Consider the following 12549-nt stretch of genomic DNA (forward strand, 5'->3'; position numbering starts at 1 on the left):
TTAATAGTGATAAAAATATTGCAATGGAGGAAAACAACTGTTTGAATATAGGACTCGGGAATAGGAGTAGCCATTCGGCCCTTCGAGCCTAATCCCCCATTCGATAAGGTCATGGCTGATCTGATCGTTGCCTCAACTCCTTTCCTGTCTGTCCCCATAATCCTTGATTCCCATGTCTATCAAATATCTAACTCAGCCTTGAATAAATTCAATTACCCTGCCTGCACTCCTTTCTGAGGGAGAGAATTCCACAGACTAATGACCTTGAGAGAAAAAAAATTCTCATCTTCATCTTCATCTCTTATTCCTGAACTCTGTCTCCTAGTTCCAGTCTCCTTCTAAATACAACGGGGATGTGCAATGATAGATGATTTAACATGGACCAATGACTTCCACATCAGTAATTATCTTGAGATTTGATAAACAAATTCTCAAACATGCAAAGTTGTCAAATATTAGATGCTTTGTGACCAGTGAAATACCAAATCACCTTCATAAAGAAACTGAAGTATCTCACCAGTGAATTACAAGCTTTCTCTCCCCAAATGAAATTAAAGAGCTGGAGCTTCCATAATTGTGGAAGCTATTTCTCCTATCAGTTGCTTGGTGGTACAGAACTTAAATAGTGCTGAAAAGAGAGACATGTTGCCGAAGCTCTTCATCCTAAACTCACCAGGACAAATGACAATCCACACCCAGGGGAAAAGGGTGCAAGCCTAATGTGACTAGCCACGGCACTGCCATGGAGAATTCAACGGGAGAAACCATTGGCCCCCCAAGCTCCCAAGTAATTCAAAAAATGGCTCAAAGTGTTAACATTTTCCCTTTGCTCACAGAGAATGGGTCCCTGCATCTGAATCTATGTTGTTCTAGTGAGTGTAAATGAGCCGCATTATGAGATCAACTGATTAGCTTAAAGTGGTTATTAGTGTAGCTATTAGCACACTCAGGATTGATCAGCAAGTGTTGCTCGATTGCAGAATCACATCTAAGTGTAGACATTTTGTTTTGGGTTCTGCAAGTGTGGGCTGGCTGAGTACGGTCTGTACTCCACCTATTACAAACAACTAAATAATGTGCTGTTTGATTTGATCAGCCAATCACTGGGATGTACGGCCTATGTATTTGGCATTGTACTAGAATTAAAATTCATGCACAATGTTGTTCAATTGTGTGGTTGTCAGAATGTGTTTTTAAACTGACATCCTGCCTGTCGCCTCCAGTTGACAGAAAAAGTCTTATAAAACTATCTGAAGCAAAATGAGCAATTCTTTCAGTGTTCTAGCAAACAATTGCCCTTCAACTAACACCACCAAAACAGATTATTTAGTCATGCATTAATTTGCTCTCCATGCTGAAACTACCAGCCATCTTTGTGTATTAACAGTAGTAACTGTAGTTCAAAATTAGCCCATTGTTTTAAGTAGTTTAAGATATTCTGAGGATGTGATATTGCAACATTTAACTGCAAGCCGAGCCAGTTACTTACGTCAATTATTGTTCTACATTGTCGGTATTTAGAGAAGATCAACTTTAGAAAAAATTGTCCATTCCAATACAATTGATTAGTCTAGTAAACTGACTTGTAGGTCAAGTGAAAAAGGCAGGCAGGTTACTTGCAACAAATAAAAACTGTTAAGTAGAAAACATACAATTGATAATCCCAAAGTTGGATAAAGTAAACAGCAAGCATAATTAATTCAGAATGGCGGGGGTGTAAGAATTAAAAGATGAATAAATCGACAGGAAGAACTGACTGACAATCAAGCAGAGAACTGGAGCTGGTTGATGCATCAAGGAACAATTGGTGAGGAAGTTAAGGATAGTGGAGTAAAGAGGGAGATCGGGTGGTCAGATGACTGGGGCTCATGTGGAGAGAAAGAGAGCACGGAATGGTCACGGGGACCGGCATTTTGCAGTGCCAAGATAGGAGCAGCAGCAGTAAAATAGTGAGAGCGGGCAGCACGCAGATAATTTTTATATGAAAAAACACGTGTTGTGTTACAGGGAGTCTGTGGAATTTTTATAACACCAGAGAAACTTGCTGACTCCAACGTGGCAGACTAAGGAGCTGATCTAAATAAACTGGGTTTTTGGAAACTCTCCTGATTGAACATGCAGCTAATCTGGAGATAAGATTTTACAAAATATTTATTAGAAATCCAATAAAAAGCACACAAATATTAATGAATGACATACCATAATAAATATATTAGTACAGGATAAACTTTGATCATATGCTGTTGTGTCTATTGTGTATTGTTCAACACCCGAGGACAATTATGCAAGAGTCTGCATTACTGAACTGAATATTTTAAATATTTAACAGTTATGATACAAAGGCAAAAGGGCTAGAGATCAACGAAGACAAGGAAACTGACCTCTAATGTAACCAGAGAATTACGAGATAGATCTAGTGTTTTAAGGCGGGTAAAATTCCTGAGGGATTTTCCAAGATGTGAGATCTTTTCTTCATAGCTTCCTGGCAGAATCAAAGAACGTACATCCGCTGAAAAATAAAAAATAATCAGTTTTTATTGCATTCACAAATGCAAGCATTATTTAACAATTCATCATAAATCATGTATGATTTTTTACTTTGCTGTTCCTACTTTATGCTTAATTGGAGCAAGACATCAGTTTCCAGTTAATTCACAAGCACTTCCCCCAGCATCTAATTGTAATGCCACTTAAAAAAAAATAAATTTCCACCCATCTTTCCAGAAGGTGCTGATCCTTGCTAAGGAACAGTCTCCACAAGCACCCACAGCATATCAGTCTTCACATGTAGCTCTTGACAGTGAATAGGAAGATAAGGTTCACTTGCAGAAGGCCTCTTAGCTGAGCCCCATCTTTTTCTCGCTCGATATTTACAGAGATTCCAGATCACTGGCTAATTATTGGGAGCAGGAGATTTTTTTTTTCCTCCCTCTTTGAGCCCAGGGGCACTTGGGGCCACAGTAACAACTCGGACAGCTGTCCTGGCATCATCGACATTGTCTTCACACTTAAGCCAATAGTGACCAGGAAGTTGGAGGTTCCATTCCACCCTGCAACCTCAGGGAGGGCAGTCATTGGGTGCAACTGGACTCAATACCCTTGGGTTTTGGAGAGGGAAAAACAAAAATCAGTTAGGGCTCACACACCCAATCATAATTCAATGTCCACTGATGAAAAATGCATATTGGTGCTGAATGAGATACATTCAGAGCTGCCTCTGATATTCCAAGTGGTCGGTTGCTGATATTCACCTCCTAGGTTCACAAAAGGAAATTAACTATCTTGGGGGTCGATGTGAGGAGAGAAAGAGAGAATGAGGAAAAGGGAGGACCTGAGAAAAATTTAAAAATGGTAAGAGAGAAAGAGCAAAGGCTAAAGAGAGGAGGAGAGAGTGCCTTGTTATCTTGAACTGAATACAAGGAATAACCTTACAATTCAGATTCTATCTAATTTGTGCAAACAATTTTTCTAGAATGGATGGAAACATTTAAGGTGTTTAAAATGCAGCATGCACATCCTAGCTCTCCAGCTCATGAAGCCAAGTCACTTATTTTTATTGTCTTCCTAAATCTGCAGCATTCTGCCCACCTGGTAAATATACAGGCTTCAAAATTAATGCCATGCATTTCCAATGCTGCTTCCCAAATGGTGAATCAATTCTAAATTCCAAATCACCTGACCCACAAATTATAAGAAAGGTGAACCCAGCAAAGTGCAAGTTGGTAATTATCGAGAAAGGGAAATCAAGATCAAGGGGACAAACAGCATAACTGATTGTACAGAGTAAGCATATGGATTGAGAGATAACAGTATGGGAAGAGTGAGACCAAAAATGCAAAGAGAAATGAGTGGCAATGAGGAGAACAATGAGGGAACAGGACATATAGGAAAGACAATAGTCATTTCATATTGAAGAAATCTGGTAAGATTCTTTTCCCAAGAAGTTAAAATTCACATGCCCATTTATTACTTGAACTACCTATTCATGTGCTTAAATCTTTTGTACTGGCTCAATAGAAAAGTCAACTCCTATGGCAAACAAGCATTTTCTATGAACTGAAACTTGACCAGGTGTGGTCAGAATGGCCAATCACAATGTCCCTTGAAGATGCACAACTGCACAGGAACATGGGAATGTGCCATCCAGGTCACACACAAGTTGTCTCGTTTAAGATCTTGTTTGTGCACAGCATTTGTCACGAAACTATCATATTCTTTCATACTATTGTGTGGTATTGTAAAGTAGGCTTATGTTTGTGTGTGTATGTGTGTGTGGATGGTTCTGTCTGTGTGGCTGATTTCATTGAATTACAGACTGATAGACTGCAAGGTTGAAATTATCAAATGAGTTATGTGCAAAAGGGCATATGAAATGCTAATGAATGAACTATCTCAGCAGATAGGCTGTGAATGAAATTTGCATTTTAAGATAAGTGGAGAGGTGTTTGATTTTCAAAGAGAATGGTAGGATGTTCACACCCAAAAATGCTGGCCATAATGACAACATAAAAGATTTTTATATTATGGGAAAAGTAAATTCCAAAGACATGGAGAACAATGGGTTTTTACAGATTAAAGAAGAAAAATATATTTAAAGGAGGATAGAAGGCTATGTGGGGTGTGACCGTGTAATATCTGAAAGGTACACCATGTGAAATAGACTTGGGGAAAAGCCTTTAGCCACTTTGCAGACGTCAGCTGTTCCAGTAACCAAAGTTGTGTTAGAAACCTTGGGAATTTGAGTGGGTGCTTGTGGTAACCTTGCTGCATTGTTGCAATAAATTTAAAACCTACATTGCACTGTTGCCTTAAGGTGGGTGTGTACTTGGGAGTCTGGCTAACTAGGAACTTTGGAAGTTGTTATAATATCAAGTAACTATGTAATTGTAATCTTGTGTATGTGTTTTATTCTTTTGTTAATAAGTGTTTTAATTTAATTTTAAAAATCTCTAAAGGTGTTAGCGGGCTCAGTACTTTTGAAATCAGTGCACAAATCTTCTTGTAATAAATACAAATTGTAAAACCGTTGCGATAGCGTGGCCAAGTTTCCCTTGTGGATCTGATCAGCCTGGTAAATGTCAGGTGAACACAATAAAAATAAAAAAAAGGGGCATTGTTTACTTGGTGGGTGACTAACTCATCCCCTTTAATATCAGGTCACAATAGTTACAGAATGGGCTACCACCACCACCACCAAGAACAACTGGCATTTATGTAACATCTTTAAAGTAGTATAATGTTCCGAGGTGCTTCATGGGAACGTTGCCAAACAAAATATGATGCCAAGTCGTATAAAGGGAATATTAGGATAGGTGACAAAAAGCCTTGTCAAAGAAGTGGGTTTTAATTTTTGTAGATAGCTGATGTATAGCCACCAAGCAATGAAAATCAAGATGAACAAGAGGCCAGAATTGGAGGAGTGCAGAATTCTCAGAGGGTTGTAGGTTGGATGAGGTTACCGAGCTAGGCAAGGACATACATTCATTCCTGTTCTCGACAGCTGATGAAAAACACCTTGCCAAGACAGCATAAGCTTGGACTAGAAACTACAAACTGTGTTTAGCCAGCAACAAGAGCAAAAATAGATTGAAACACTGTAATTTTGCAGATTATTATAAACCAATAAAAACTCAAAACGTTTTGGCAGCTCTTCACAGTAATTTTGGACCATTTATCTGTGATTAAATGTTTATTCCCAAGCCAAAGTCCCACCCATCAAAGCACCAAACTGTTTCAGGCCATTCTAGGGTTTCCATCATCCCAATCTTACCCAGAGGCCTATGCCATGTGTTGATGACTAATGTGTTTTATAATATCAGTCATGAATTGCCTTTTAGTTCTTGGAACCTGTGCCATCTTGTCCTACTAATCACTTCTTTCAATTCTAATTATTCAAATGTTTACAAAACACTAAATTTCCCATTTTCCAGTATGCTTTACTTTGTTTAATTCCAATTATGGAATTCACTGAATACAAGAAGTTACAAAACTATACTGAAAAGTGGACAGAGATGTAAAGAATTGCTGGAAAAAAGCATGGTTGATGTCGCTAAGTATAACAGTAAAAATAATTCAGTACCAGAAGAGGAATAGTTAGACAAAGTAAGGACATAAAATATGCAAATTGGCTTTGAAACTGATAGGCAAAAAGTAGTAAACAGTCATGAGTGGCATGACATCTGCAACAAGATATCCCAAGTATAATCAATGACTTTGCGATAAATAAGATGAAAGGCTAATTGGACTTGAAATAAATAAATTTCCAGGCAATAATGGTATTTATCCCAAAGTGCTGGGAAATTGAATGAGCTTCTATAGCACTGACACTTATTAGGAGGGAGTCAGTTGACACTGGGGTGGCATTAGAAGATTGGCAGTATGCCAACAGTCACTTGGTAGTACAGAACTTGAACACTGCTGAAAAGAGAGACATGTTGCTGAAGTTTTTCGTCTTGCACTCATCAGAGCAAATGCAAGAATGCCAAATTTCAAACAATCACAACAATCTATACTACAGAAGAAAAGGGTTGGCAACCCAAGGATTTGCCTCAATGTTTGCAAAACCCAAAATCAAACATCTGCTATTAAATATGAATCTGTGATTAGGCAGCCCTTACTGAAAAAGCCCGAGTGCACTAATAGTTACACTAACGACCAATTTGAGATAATCAGTTGATCTCATAACCCAGTTCATTTATGCTTGCTAGAAGTGACACACATTCATGCGCAGGGACCCATTCTCACAAATAAAAGAAATATGTTCAAGCTTTGCTCCTTTTATGAATTACCTAGGAGCTTGGGGAATCTATAGTTCCCCGTTGCTTTCTCCATGGCAGCACCTTGACCACTGAATGAGATTCTTACCAGTAGGTTTTGTGCCTGCAGTTATGCTCTTTTCCAACACACTCTTTGCCCCTCTGACCACTCTTTCAACATGGCCCTGCATGTCCCTTTATTTGTCCAAGTTAGCAGTTTGATGTTCTTGATACAGCATGGGTACAGATCATGGTTGGTTTAAACTTTGCACACAAAAGGAACAATTTGCAAGTATTCTTTTTCTGACATTCACGTATTCATAACTGTTTCACACTGGGGGTTTTCAGCTTGAATCTCTCCTGCATTCCCAAACAGATTTGTTTTTCCAAATCAGCATTTCATTTCCACCTGCACTAAAATAAAAACTTCACTCCAGGCTTCCTCCCAATGCTTTTTTTTAATCCATTCAATGCTGAAAGAGTGTGTTAACAGGTCTCAGTGTCCACTGGACCGAAGCTTGTAAATGCCATGTATGGGTTAGTTTATCATCTATTCATAATGTAAAACTTTGGAATCCTATTCAACCCAGGGATAAGCTTCAAATTCCACATCCTGTCAATCAACACCTACTATTTCCACAACAATGCTCCCACTTCCCCAGTGCTGAAGGCATTGCACATGTGACTTTTAGGTCCAAATTCTCTAGTGTTCTTCCTGCCCTCTATCTCCTATCCATCATAAACTCTTCTTTGTCCACACCTAGGGCGCCCATGTGCAACACCACACTAAGTCCCCACTCATCCACCTCACCTACTTCTGCAGCTTCTGCCCACCACAATCCACATAATTGTCCCCGCAGCCTCCAACCAGTCAGCATCCATGCCAACCTCTACTCATTTTCATTCTCTTTTATACTCCAGCTCTGGGCTCTCATGCATGCTAACTCTGCCTTTGCCCCAACATTGATTGCAGAGACGTGACTCCCTCAGTAGCATTCCCTACAACTTCCTCCCTCCACTTTCAAGAAAACATCTCAATCTCTATTTTTGACTGTCTCATAGAAACATAGAAAATAGGAGCAGGAGTAGGTCATTCAGCCCTTTGAACCTGCTCCGACTTTCAAATCAGCATGGCTGATCCTCTACCTCAACGCCATACTCCCGCTCTCTCCCCATACCCCTTGACGCCTTTAGAGTCCAGAAACCTATTGATTTCCTTCTTCAATAAATTCAATTACTTAGCCTCTGCAGCCTTCTGTGGTAGAGAATTCCATAGGTTCACCAGCCTCTGAATGAAGAACATTCTCCTCATCTCAGACCTAAATGGCCTACCCAGTGTTCTGACACTGTGGCCCCTTGGTCTAGATCCCCAGCCAGAGGATACATCATCCCTGCATCCAGTCTGTCCATCCCGGTCAGAATTTTATGTTTCAATGGGATCCCCTTCTTGTTCTGAACTCCAGTAAATACAGGCCTAGTCGACCCAATGTCTCCTCAGACAACAATCCTGCCATCCCAGGAATCAGTCAGGTGAAGCTTCGCTGCACTCCCTCTATGACAAGTTATCCTTTCTGAGATAAGGAGACCAAAACTGCACACAATACTCCAAGTGTGGTCTCACCACAGACCTATACAGCTGCAGGAAGACATCCTTGCACCTGTACTCAAGTCCTCTTGCAATTAAGGCCAACATACCATTTGCCTTCTTAACTGCTTGCTGCACTTGCATGCTTGCTTTCAGTGATTGATGTACAAAGGAACCTGCGTGTCCTTGTACATCAATATTTCCCAATCTATCACCACTTAAATAATACTCTGCCATTTAGTTTCACACTTATCCACGTTATACTGCATCCGCCATGTATTTGCCCACTCACTCAACTTGTCTAAATTGCCTTGAAGCCTCTTAACATCCTCCTCACCACTCACATTCACACCAAGTTTCATGTCATCAGCAAACTTGAAAATATTACATTTGATTCCCTCATCCAAATAATTGATATATATTGTGAATAGCTGGGGCCCAAACACCAATCCCTGAAGTACCCCACTCATCACTGCCAGCCACTCCAAAAAAGACTCATTTATTTCTACTCCGTTTCCTGTCTGCTAACCAATCCATGCCGATATATTACCCCAAATCCCATGTGTTTTAACTTTGTACACCAGCCTCTTATGTGGGACTTTATCAAAAGCTTTCTGAAAATCCAAATACCATCCAAATCCAAAAATCCAAATCCATCGACCAGTTCATCCTTATCTATTCTGCCAGTTAAACACTCAAAAAACTCCAGTAGGTTTGTCAAACAAGATTTCCCTTTCATAAATCCATGTTGACTTTGTCCACTCCCGTTGATATTTTCTAAGTGTCCTATTATCACGTCCTTTATACTAGACTCTCGCATTTTCCCTACTACTAATGTTAGGCCTACTGGTCTGTAATTCGCTGTTTTCTCCCTCCCTCCTTTTTTAAATAATGGGGTTACATTTGCTACCCTCCAATCTGCCAGGACTGTTCCAGAATCTTGAAAAATGACAACCAATGCATCCACTATTTCTATGGCCACCTCCTTTATGGTCATGGGATGTAGATTATTAGGCCCTGGGGATTTATCGACGTTCAGTCCCATTAATTTCTCCAGCAATACTTTTTTAGTAATACAAATCTCCTTCAATTCCTCCTCCTCAATACACTCTTGGTTGTCTAGCATTTCTGGGAAGTTATTTGTGCCTTCCTCTTTGAAGGCAGAACTAAAATAGTTGTTTAATTGATCTGCCATTTCCTTGTTCTCGGTTGTAAATTCTCCTATTTCAGAATATAAGACACCTACATTTATATTCACTAATCTTTTTCTTTCACATACTAATAGAAGCTTTTACAATCACTTTTATTTTCCTTGCATGCAATGTATTTGCCCATCTACAGCTCGCTACTCATATCCTTTCCTGTTTTCCCCTTTCCCTCCGAAATGTAACAAAAGAACATTTTCACATTAAAGGGGTTATATAAATGCAAATTGTTACGTAAGAACATAGGAAATAGAAACAGGAGGCCATTCATCCCTCTAAGCCTGCTCAGTCATTCAACACTATCATGCATGATCTTCTACTTCAATTCCACCTTTTTACACTATTCTCGTATCCCTTAATATCCAACAGTTTACCGATCTGTCTTGAATGTATTCAATGACTGAACAATCATTGCCCTCTGCAGTGGAAAATTTCAGAGGTCCACAATGCTGAGTGAAAAAATTTCTCCTCAACTCAGTCCAAAATGGTCGACCGGTCCACCCAGTATTCTGACACTCTGACCCCTAGTTTTAGACTTCCCATCCAAGGGAAACATTCTCCCAACATCCACGCTATCAAGCTCTTTAAAAGTTTAATATCACGTCTTATTCTAAATTTTAGGGAGTATAAGCCCAGCCTACTCAATCTCTCCCCATAGGAAAATCCCCTCTTTTAAGTAATTTGCCTAGTGAACCTTTGTTACACTCCCTCCTTAGGTTGGGGGGAGGGGGGGAATGGTGGCATAGTAGTAATGTCACTGGACTAGTAATCCAGAGGCTCAGGCTAATGCCCTGGGATACGAGTTCAAATCCCACCATGGCAGATAAGGAATTTAAATTCAATTAATAAATGTGGAATATAAAGCTTGTCTTGGTAATGGTGACCAAACTATAACCATTTGTCATAAAGACCCATCTGGTTCACTAATGTCCTTCAGGGAAGGAAATCTGCCATCCTGCCCTACATGTAACTCCAGACCCACAGCAATGTGATTGATTTTTAACTGTCTTCTGAAATGTTCAGTTCAAGAGCATTTAGGGATAGGCAACAAATGCCGGCTTTGCCAGTGACGCTCACATCCTATTAAAGGAAAAAAATAGCTAAGGAGACCAAAACTGTGCACAGCACTCCAACTGTGCATTCTGCAAGGCTCGAACAATTGCAGTAAGACTTCTTCATTCTGACACTCCAATGCTTTTCTAATAAAGACTAACATAGTAGCTGCTTTCCAAATTGCTTGCTGCACATACATGTTAAACTTTTACGACTCGTGTACAAGTATACTCAGTTCCTTCTGAATATGAACATTTCCCAGTCTCTCACCATTAACAAATAGTTTGCTTTTCTATTTTCCTTCCAAAATGGATAACTTCATATTTCCCCACATTATATTCCATCGGCTATGTTCATGCCCATTCACTTAACCTGTCCATATCCCTCTGCAGCCTCTTTGCATCCTCTTCACAACTTACTTTCCCATCTATGTTTGTATCATCAACAAACTTGGATAAATTATATTGATTCCTTCATCGAAGTCACTGACATAGATAGTAAACAGCTGAGGCCCGATCCTTGCAGTAACCAACTAGTTACAGTCAGCCAATCCAAAAATGACTCATTTATTTCCAATCTCTATTTTTTGTCTGTCAACCAATCCTCAATCCATGCTAACATACTAGCCCCAATCCCATGAGGCCTCATTTTGTGTAATAACTTCTTGCGTGGCATCTTATCAAATGCTTTTTGAAAATCCAAATACACTACATCCATTGATTCCCCCATATCTACTCTGCTGGTTGCAATCTCAAAAGACTCTTAATAGATTGCCTTTTCATAAGTACGTGTTGACTTTGCTTAATCATACTATGATTTTCCAAATGCTTTGTTGGCACGACCCTAATAATACCTTTCAGGATTTTCCCTTTTATTGTGTCAGGGGTTTTCTCTCTCCCTACTTCCTTGAACAGCAAGGTTATATTTACTAACTTCCCATCCATGGGGATGGTTTTAGAATTCTGAATGTCAAAAGCAATGCATCCGCTATCTCTGTAGCTACCTCTTTCAAAATGTGAGGTTACAGGTCAACAGATATAGGGATATGGTGACTTAAAACCCATTAATTTCTCCAGTACTTTTACTTAAACCAATAACACCGTCTCTGATTTCCTCATGTCCACTCGACTCTTGGTTCCCCGCTAGTTCCACAAGTATTTTTGTGTCTTCTATAATGAAAACAGGTACAAAGTTGTTGCCATGCTGATTAGAGGAAAATAAACCCAGGGTGCCCTGAAAGGTAGAAAACACCACATAGAAAGTAAATAGATAAGGAATAAAACTACAGGTTAATTAATACGGAAGCCTGAAGATACAAAATGCTGAAAGAGTGTAACTTACAAAAGATAAAAACAGAGCAGGTTCACCAGGCAATATGTCATTTTCAGAACCTGACCTTACAAAGTATGACCTAAGTAACTTATATGAAATGGTCAGCTTTTTCCCATAAAGAGGCAAGGGTGGAAATGAATTCCAGTTTATTCATGGAGTTCGGATCTCAGGCCATATATAAAGCTTGGAGAGCAAGACGTAGAGTCAGTCTAGGTAGAAATAAGAAATAGCAAGGGAAAGAAGTCCCTGGTGGGAGTAATCTATAGGTCACCAAACAGTAGTTTAGCAGTAGGGCACAGTATAAACCAGGAAATACTAGGAGCATGTAAGAAAGGCACGGCAATAATCATGGGTGATTTTAATATGCATATAGACTGGACTAATCAAATTTGCAAGGGTAGCCTTGAGGGAGAGTTCATAGAATGTATTAGATATTGTTTCTTGGAGCAATATGTTGTGGAACCAACCAGGGAGCACGTTATTCTGGATTTAGTTTTGTGTAATGAGATGGGATTAATTAATGATCTCATAGTAAAGGATCCTCTAAGGAAGAGTGATCATAGCATGATGGAATTTCAAGTTCAGTTTGAGAGCAAGAAACTTGAGTCCCACACTAGTG

The 12549-nt window shown here is 39.5% G+C and overlaps 1 protein-coding gene across 2 annotated transcripts in view; it reads right to left on the reverse strand.

The window, feature by feature from the left end:
• Positions 1–12549, reverse strand: part of cep72 (centrosomal protein 72) — a 170568-nt gene that overhangs the window by 142682 nt on the left and 15337 nt on the right. For both annotated transcript variants that reach the window (XM_041184602.1, XM_041184603.1), the window contains one exon: positions 2382–2509. In XM_041184602.1, the coding sequence (XP_041040536.1) occupies positions 2382–2509 (128 nt within the window). The remainder of the gene's footprint in view (positions 1–2381; positions 2510–12549) is intronic.

This window comes from Carcharodon carcharias, chromosome 3 (genome assembly GCF_017639515.1).
Source record: "Carcharodon carcharias isolate sCarCar2 chromosome 3, sCarCar2.pri, whole genome shotgun sequence".
Classification (NCBI taxonomy): domain Eukaryota; kingdom Metazoa; phylum Chordata; class Chondrichthyes; order Lamniformes; family Lamnidae; genus Carcharodon; species Carcharodon carcharias.